At 39.7% G+C, this 8,912-nt stretch overlaps 1 protein-coding gene across 6 annotated transcripts in view; it reads right to left on the reverse strand.

Moving 5' to 3' along the window:
* Positions 1-1,135: 1,135 nt before the first annotated feature.
* ABRACL (ABRA C-terminal like) overlaps positions 1,136-8,912 on the reverse strand; it is a 27,926-nt gene continuing 20,149 nt past the window's right edge. For 5 of the 6 annotated variants that reach the window (XM_019550173.1, XM_019550167.1, XM_019550172.1 and 2 more), the window contains exons 2-3: positions 3,350-3,416; positions 1,136-1,671 (exon numbers count right to left, since the gene is read on the reverse strand). In XM_019550173.1, the coding sequence (XP_019405718.1) occupies positions 1,487-1,671; positions 3,350-3,410 (246 nt within the window). In that variant the 5' untranslated portion in view covers positions 3,411-3,416 and the 3' untranslated portion in view covers positions 1,136-1,486. Of the gene's footprint in view, positions 1,672-3,349; positions 3,417-7,568; positions 7,637-8,912 lie in introns of all 6 variants that reach the window. The other variant, XM_019550169.1, reaches the window with a different exon arrangement.

Raw genomic sequence — 8,912 nt, forward strand, 5'->3', positions numbered from 1 at the left:
TAATCAGTTTTCAGTAGCCAAACTATCAAGAATCCTATTCTTCTGCTACTCTTCTGTTCATACCATTTTGTTCCTCAGTCTGAGCAAAGTTGAGTAAGTATAAATGGACAGAAGCCAACAAAGTGGCATTATTGAAAGAATTCTGTAACAGGACAAGCTTCCTAATTTCTGGTGGCCTGACAGTAGTCCAACAGGGTGGATAGAGAGGCTCCACAGGTTAGATCCAGCCTATGGGCCTATGTTTGACATCCATGATTTAAAGGATAAATAGAAATATATTATGCCTGATGCATGAATAAAACCTAGGGAAAGCAGCTTGCTTTCCCCTGCTCAGATGATACAAACTATAGAGGTTCTGGAGCAGCCTTAAATTGTGCCTGCCACTGTCATAGTGTTTATGGGGTTAAAATACAAGGGGAATTACATGGCTGAGGGAGACCTTGCTATAGTATCCTTCCCACCCCAATCAGGATAGTATACTACAGAGGTGACACTGAGGTAGCAGAATTCAGGTTTGGAGGGGAGGGTGGGGGGGTCACCTGTTGCTACAGGAACATCAGTCAGTGTAATTGCGCGACCACAATATGGATAAATTATTTCCACTCTGCGATTTGTTGCTATAGGGACTCAGCCTCTTCATGAAACTCATTCAGAGCCAATCTACTTAACACATCTGACTCATTGAACAGTTCCTCCTCCCATTTTTGCTCCCCTCACCACCACCACCACTAAAGAATTCATGTTCTGTGCTTAATGTTCCTGACTGAGATTATTTTTACCTTACACATCTGTCATATTTCCTGATATATTCATAGTGACCTGTACAGGTCGTTTCTTAATACAGATATAAATAATACGAAGGTTCCATGGAATTCTTATAAAAAAACCTGAAGAACATCCTGTTGGAAGTTGTTAATAAATGGATCCTTCAATTACCAGCATTATTAATTTTTATGACCAAGAAAAATCAAGCTCACCCTTTGATTTAAGGAAGTCCTACATTTTTCTTTTTCCATCTCCCATGGTGCACTAAGGAGTATAATAATGCACAGCTATTTCCATCTCAGTAGCTGATTTTATTGCAATTAGTTGCAATAAATTCCACTGCTTTCTACAAAGAACAGCAACAATTATATAAATTTAAGCATATGATTTTAATGTATTTTTGTGGCAGTTTTTGATTTGTAAACACTTATATTTCCAGTTTCATCTCCGTTTTATATTGTGACAAAAACCATTGGATACATTTAAAAAAATGTATTACCTGAAATTTTAGTTCTTGGATCTTTTACCTTGCAGTACAGTACTGTTCACAGAAAGAATACAAAAAGAAATAGATTTCCAAAATAACACAGTTTCCTTGTGACTATAAAGATATAGAAAATTGCATTCAAACACATTAGCATGATTTCCATTGCTCTGAAAATTCTGCAAATCATTTTACCTGAAACATAGTAACTAATGCATAGAATAAGTGCAATTTGCATTAGTCCTGCAGTAATAAAATGTCAACATTGTCATGAACACCTTGTAAAAGCAGCTCTCCTGGGTAAGTAACAATCTTCCTTCGTTTTGCAGCCTTAAGAGTTCCCACTAAGGCTTCAAAGAGGTTGGCACATTTTTCATCAGCAAAGAGCACACCAAACTTCACACTCAGTTTTCCGTCAGCATCTAAATCAGAGATAAAATGTTAAGATACATACAGATTGTCTTTCATTTGAAACACCTTTAGAATATGGGTATGAAACAGTCAAAAACACTGCAGAAGAACTGTCTTAGTTCCAGCTCAGCCAATGACCCACTGTGTGACTTCACCTCCATAATATTTAGCATCATTTGCAAAGCATTTGAAATTTGTAAGCACTATATAAGAAATTGCTCTTCAAAATAAAAAATAATAATCCATGATAATTTCTGATGAGATTCATTTTTTAGTGGCTTCACATCTGCAATGAAATAGGTCTCTTCTACTTATTTTTATTGAATAGTTCTGGAAGCATCTCTTACAGACTGGCCCAACCAACTTATTCAAAGCTCTAGGGATAGATTTATTTCAAGACAATTTCTCATGCTGGTTAATGTTTAAAATCTCAATTAAAAAGCTAATCTGTCCTTGAGTCACAAATAAACTCTTGCAATTGTTTAAATTAATTTTAAAATAACCATCCAATCTAGGTTAGCTCTAAAAGGCAAATAAAAATATGGAATAAATTAAATGTGTTAACAGTTTGGGTTATGGAAATGAACAGAATTAAACTGGAATAAAACACAGCACTGAACCAAGTAAGAGTTGCACAAGTTTCATATGTTACCAGCCTATACCTATTCAAAGGGTAGAGTATTAACAATGATAAACTTGCGGTATATTACACTGAAAAAAACGGTCTTTTTTCCAAATAAGTTCAGGGGATGCAGGTCCTGTGCATTTTAGCATGATGCTTAGAGGTGCTGAGCAGCCACACCCAGTATAACAGGGGCATCAAAGTTATGGCCCCTGGGCCAAATTTTGTCTGTAAAACCTTTTATCTGGCCCACAGGGCTCCCAGAGGACACCAGAAGTTGGGCCCTGTGATCCCACTGGGCATAGCCATCAGTGGTGAGCTTGGCTTACAGCCCCCTCTCATACTTTATCTAAAAGTCATGCTTCTACTGCTCCACACTGTCACGGGAACTTGAAGCACCCTGCTCCTGCCCCCACCCTTGCCAGATGCTGCACACCTGCCTTCCCCACTCCCACCAGACTCTGTACTGCCCTTACTGTTGCTGGACCCTGTACTACCCTTGCCTCTGCTAGACCCTGCACTACCCCACTTCTGCATCCACCCCTGCTGGACCCCACATGGCTGCCACAGGATCACTGCAGCAGCTCTCATGCCTCAGATTTGATCCAGCCTGCAAGGAGCCCTGCTTCTGGATCCAGCCCAGGTCCCCAGATGAGTCTGATACCCCTGCAATAACACAGTCTTTCTTAGCACCAGGCTAAATCATTAGTTCAGTAATGACTTCAAAGAAAGAGTACAGTTTCCTATGCTGCCTGGGTTCAAACTGGAACACTTCAAGCCAAAGACCAATTGTTAAATCCCGGCACCATTGATATCAGTGGGAGTTTGGCTATCTGTCTCAAATGGGACCAGGATTTCATCCAAAGGTGCCATCCTGAGCTGGTTTATGCACAGGCTTACCTTTATGGTCTAGGCATCCCACTATGGGTGCTGCCACTGAAAGTTAACCATATATATAGTCTTTGAGAGACCTGAGCTTAAGCTTGCTTGGCTGACAAGTGCTGCCAGGTTCATAAACTGATATAGTATGACTATGCTTCAATGATCAATGAGATTACAATACTTACTTGTGGTCCCCAGCCGCCGAATCTCCTCAACTAAGAGGTTTATTTCATGTTCCACGTTCATTGTTGTCTAAAAATAAATGAAAAGTAAGTTGTTTGGCATAAACCCACAGTTTCCATTAACAGACACAGTTGCCCACTCTCAACTCACAATACTGAACACTATATTTAAATCCCCATATCTTGTAGATACTGCTTATGTGATAACCTCAGGCATTATTTTTAAAAACAGTAGATCTCTAATCTTCCTGATTATAAAGGGAAGTTTGAACATGTGGCCCAATTGAATTGTGTAGTCTCAAAGACCAGAAGCTGAGAATCCCAAAAATGTAAAAAATATTTTATTTTTTTAAAGAAACTTGTGAGATTTTTAAGCCACTGTTAGGATTCTGTGGAACTAATTTATAATTTCTAAACATCTGAATATGGCAATACCAAACATATGTGATGGGCTGTTTCATTAGACCAGGAAAGAACCCACCAAATTCACAAGTGGCACAATACAAAGCAATTCCCCTGGCCAAAACAGGCTAAATCATCAGAAGGTTTTCCTTTACTTTCTCCCAGTCAGCTGCCCATCAAAGACGACGTACCACACGCTTAAATCTACTACTAGATCGTACAGTTGACTGATAGTCCTTCAAAACTTCCCTGGCTGTTTCACCCTGTTGCAGTTTTCTATGTCCGGCCAAGCTGTCTGGTTTTTTTGTTTGCAGTGTATTGATTGAATATACATACAAACATGTGCAAAGTATCATGAGCAAATACAAGGAAGTCAAGGTATTTGCATAACTATGCCTTCAACATTATATACCCATACCTCCCCTGTGAAAACCCACCCCCATACAGCCATACCTCTTCCTCAGAATCAAAATTAAAAGGGTTGAGCTAGAGTAGTTAGAATCTGCTCAAGGATCTCCTTCAAACTTGGATTGTCCCAGATTAAGCTAAACCCAGGCCTAGTTCCTGCCTGCTCCAGTTCTTGCCCTAGTTCCTGCCTGCTCCACTCTTGATCTTTGTCTAGCCTGACCCTCCTCCTTCCCCTCAGTATTTTGACTCTGAGCCTAGCCTGGGCTTATTATTTAGACTTTGATCCTAGCTCAGACCCCAGACCTTCAATCCTTCTCTAGCCATTGCTCTAAACTATCTACACCTTGGTGTTTGATCTAAGACCCAATTCTGTAAGATGCTGTGCACCTTTTAAATCATGCTGAATCCTCAGCATGCAAGACAATGACAGTGTGCAATGACATGAGTCTCAGCACTTTACAAGGTTGGGCTCAAATCATATGCTCATAAAGTATAAGAAATGGAGCCTTTAGAGGTTATATGGGATACATGACAAACACCAGGTCATCTACCATAATACTGTTAAGAGAAAGTCTATATAATACAGTGCTTAAAAGGCTAGTGATAGCTGGCACCTTGTCTACACCAGCAAAACTGAACCAGCTGTAGCAATGGTCAGGAATTAGGCATCTGCCCTACTGTGGGTGTCAATAATTATTTTCAGTCGTAGTGATCCGAGAGAACTATTAGAAGGCATTATTTGGCCTGGTATTTGTACTGTAAAACTCTCTTGATCTGGCTTTGAAGTGCAACCTCCCTTTGCATATCATGCATATCAGTTTTACACAATGATTTAGAGCAGGAAGTGAAGAGGCACTTACTAGCTAGAAAGACTGTAATTGCCCAAAGTTTTATTTAGCTAAGATGCCAGAGTTAATAGCCCAATGCTACATGCACAAGTTTTCAGGATCTCTCATACTTTATCTAAAAGTCAGCAGAAGCAACAGCACAGTAATTTTATACCATGCTGATGCATTAATTGACAATCACAGAAAACTGACTGAATCTGCACCATTTCCTGCAGTACCTGGGGTTTTCTGGGAAATCACCTGTGGTAAATTAAGCAGCTTAATTTGCAAGAACTGAAAAGATCACAACAGGAAGTGCTGTCAAAAAAGCAAGTAAAAGAAACCAGACTGGACAAGTTCACTATTTTGAGAGCTGTATTATCTCACCAAAATCTGAGCCTTTGAATGACCCAGAAGTCAAGATCAGTTCTTGGAAAAAGGATGGGGAATCACTTACCTCTCCCCCAAGAATAGCCTGGATGTACATTTTGAAATTACTGATGTTTTGTTAAAAATGGTTAACTCATTTGACCAGGTCTGATCAAGTGTTCAGACAGAAGTCTGAACTGATGGTCAGATAGGTGCCTTTTGCTCCTTTTATGTGTGGAGTCACATCAGCACATTTTGATGCTTTTACTATATTGAACACCTTCAGCACACAAACAAAATCCCACTAAGTAAGAGCAGACTGTATTATTTTCTTGGTTACAAACCAAAAGAATCCAGCTACTTTCCATTAACAAGTAATTTAAATTAATAGAACTAGGCTTATTTATTAAGCCAGCTAGCTGAAACAAATAGCTCTTCCACCCTAACTATTAGCACATATTACCATCCAAACAAAAGCCACATATAGGGTACACATGGCTCTAGAAATGTCACTACTAATGTTTTTGAATTTTTAAAATTTTTGGGAAGTTGTTTTGATGTTTTATAGGTCTGTGAAAGAGGCAGAAAAGACCAAAGAAGCTGAGAGACAAAGCATTAAAGAAGAATCAGATAGGGCTGCACTCCCACTGGTTTAAACTAAGAGACTACATTTTGGGCAGAGTGCTATCTGAAAGGGTTTGGAAGTTGTGAGCATTAAAGCTTTTTCCAATGTACAGAGAAACAGCACTTTTTACCAGTTTTGTGGATAATCAGGATTATATCAAAGCTATCTTGTTCCATCATAATTTTTTCTTCCCATCAGAAACAACCTGCAACAGCTCAGGGCCAAATGGGTAATAAAAGCTTAGCAGTAGTTACATCTCCAAAACCTGTATTACATATATCAAAGCAAGAAGGGGAAGAAATTGGTTAAGACATCCCAGGTTCAGGTTTCAGACTTCGTGTCTGTATTTTTTTCATATAAATGGGAGCAAGCTTGTTCTACAGTTACTGAAATAACAAACATGGGAATAAATAGTTTTTGTGGGGCCATATTTTATTATCACCAATTGTAAGTAATTCCTCATCTTGTGCTGAGGGCTGATTAGAAAAAAAAAAAGCTCCACAACTTGTGTGCCTTTATAGGAAGATAAGCCTCTTAACACAAGCATGAGGAACCCACACTTCCTCCTTACAACAAGAGAACATGATTTAGCATAAATATGAAAGTGGATACAATATTAGCAAATGCTGTACAGCAGTCTAATCACATATGCCACAATGCTACCACCTCTTCAAAATGTGTTTTAAATTAAATGGCAACACAGTTTCATAGTTTTAATCATGAAATGCTAGGCTGATGGTATAAATAAATTCTACTTCATTTCTGAAACTTTCTGCAGTAAAGAAATGCTTAGTATTGGACAAGACACAGAAGAAACCAGGACCCCTACTCCAAAGAGCTCACCAACTAAGGAACAATTTTCAAACATTCTCAAGTATAACCCTCACTTCTGTGAGTATCATCAATGATTTCTATTTAAATAGCACTATTTAAAATGAATTTAGGATGTCTATCACATGCCACCAATCAGGAAGAATACCTTGGACCCAAAAATGAGATCACTTGTGTGTGCCGGCTCTTACTATGGTCAAAGGAAATTGTTGAGGATATGATTGGGGAAATAGATCCAATGTTAACATTTTAAGCACACTTTAATATTGACTTTATTTTGGTGAAGTCCTGTGTACCAAATCTCAGAGTAGAAAAGTCAAGCCTAAACCTATTGCGACAGCCAACATAATTTTCACTAGTCACTACAAAAACAGAATTTCACTTTACCTCCTGAAAATGTATCTAGGTGAAAAATACAATACTACATTGTCAACATATCAGGAAGCATGCTGATTTTGTAGCCCACTGTACTTAGCTTTTACCTTTAAAGTAACTGAAGTTATGACTACATGATGTAGTGCTCATTTTAGATCAACAGACCACTTCTATTCCCATTGAATCTCATTGATCTGTGGAACCAGAACTGGGTTTTTAATGTTACCTATATCATACAGAGCTATACTGGTGCAAAACTGCAGTGCTATAATCCATCCAGTCCCAAACCATTTACCACAGCAACATCTCAATCCCCATACTAGGATCTCCTAGGATAGACTTAAATTCCTCCCAGAATCCTAATGAAGTAAATAGGACACTATACCTGAAAGCCTGCTTTCTTGAAAAGCCTGTTGCAGAACCAGGGCCCAAAAAGTCTATTTCAAGAGATGCCTGATCAAGCCAACAAAAAAATTCAGTTACTAAGTTTAGACATTGTGTCAGAGTGATGTAGCTGTGGCTGTAAGGGAATTATGCGAGAGGTGTGGATTTCTTAGGGTGATATCTTTTATAGGACCAACTGCATAGCTGAGGTAACTCTGCATAGTTACACTATGTTACACTTGGGAATGTCTGAAAGATCATTCCTCAGTTTGTGAGCTCTTTGAAAACAGGACCTTGTCTTCTTCTGTGTCTTGTCCATAGAAATCACAGAAAGTTAGGGTTGGAAGGGACTTCAGGAGCTCATCTAATCCAACCCCCTGCTCAAAGCAGGCCCAGCCACAACTAGATCATCCCAGTCAATATTACGTATTTTTAATCTCCTAAAAATTGAAGAAATGAAACAGAACATACTCCTTTCCTTTGCTAAATATTTAATCATTAAAACTATGAACAGAATGTGGTAGATTTGCAGCATATCCCATGTATGGGATGGTTTGGAAAGGGATGATCTGCTTCAGGAAGGGGGTTGGAGTAGATAACATGATGACTAGAAAATGGTTAGAGGGCTGGGGAATATGAATTATGAGGAGAGGCTGAGGAAACTAGTTTGGAAAAGAGAAGATTGAAATAATAGCAGCCTTCAACTCCCTGAAGGGGGGTTCAAAGAGGATGGAGCTGGACTGTTCTCAGTGGTGGCAGATGACAGAACAAGGAGCAACCGTCTCAGCAGCAAGGGAAGTTTAGGTTAGATATTAGGGAGACAAGGTTCTTTGGGTAAATCTGATATCTTTTATTAGACCAACTCAAATAGTTGTAAATTCTTCTGTGCAAGCTACTGGGGACAATTACCCTTCATCAGGCAGAGCAAGATATTACAAAACTTTCACATGAGGAGGGTAATAGAGCACAGGTTACCCAGATGGGCTGTGGCATCTCCATCCTTGGAGGTTTCTAAACCCCAGGCAGATGAAGCCTTGGCTGGGACAAGGTAGTTGGGGCTGGCCCTGCTTTAAGCAGAGGGCTGGACACAGTGACAGAATTGACCACCTGATATCCCTTTCAGCCCCCGTTGCCTAGGATCCCTTGCCCTCTGGCCTTAGGGACAGAAGTTACACATAAATCCATGGGTGACTGGTGCCTCCTGAGTCAGGGAGGCACTTGCAAGAGTCAGGGCAATTGGCTGTAGTGGTAACCCCCCCTCCTCCAGTCATCATGATAGGCTGTGAGGGGGACTGCAGGGATTGCTTCTCCAGCCATCCCCGCTCTCTGGCTGGTGCTAGGGTTG

Source organism: Crocodylus porosus, unplaced genomic scaffold (genome assembly GCF_001723895.1).
Source record: "Crocodylus porosus isolate Cpor-Errol unplaced genomic scaffold, CroPor_comp1, whole genome shotgun sequence".
Lineage (NCBI taxonomy): Eukaryota > Metazoa > Chordata > Crocodylia > Crocodylidae > Crocodylus > Crocodylus porosus.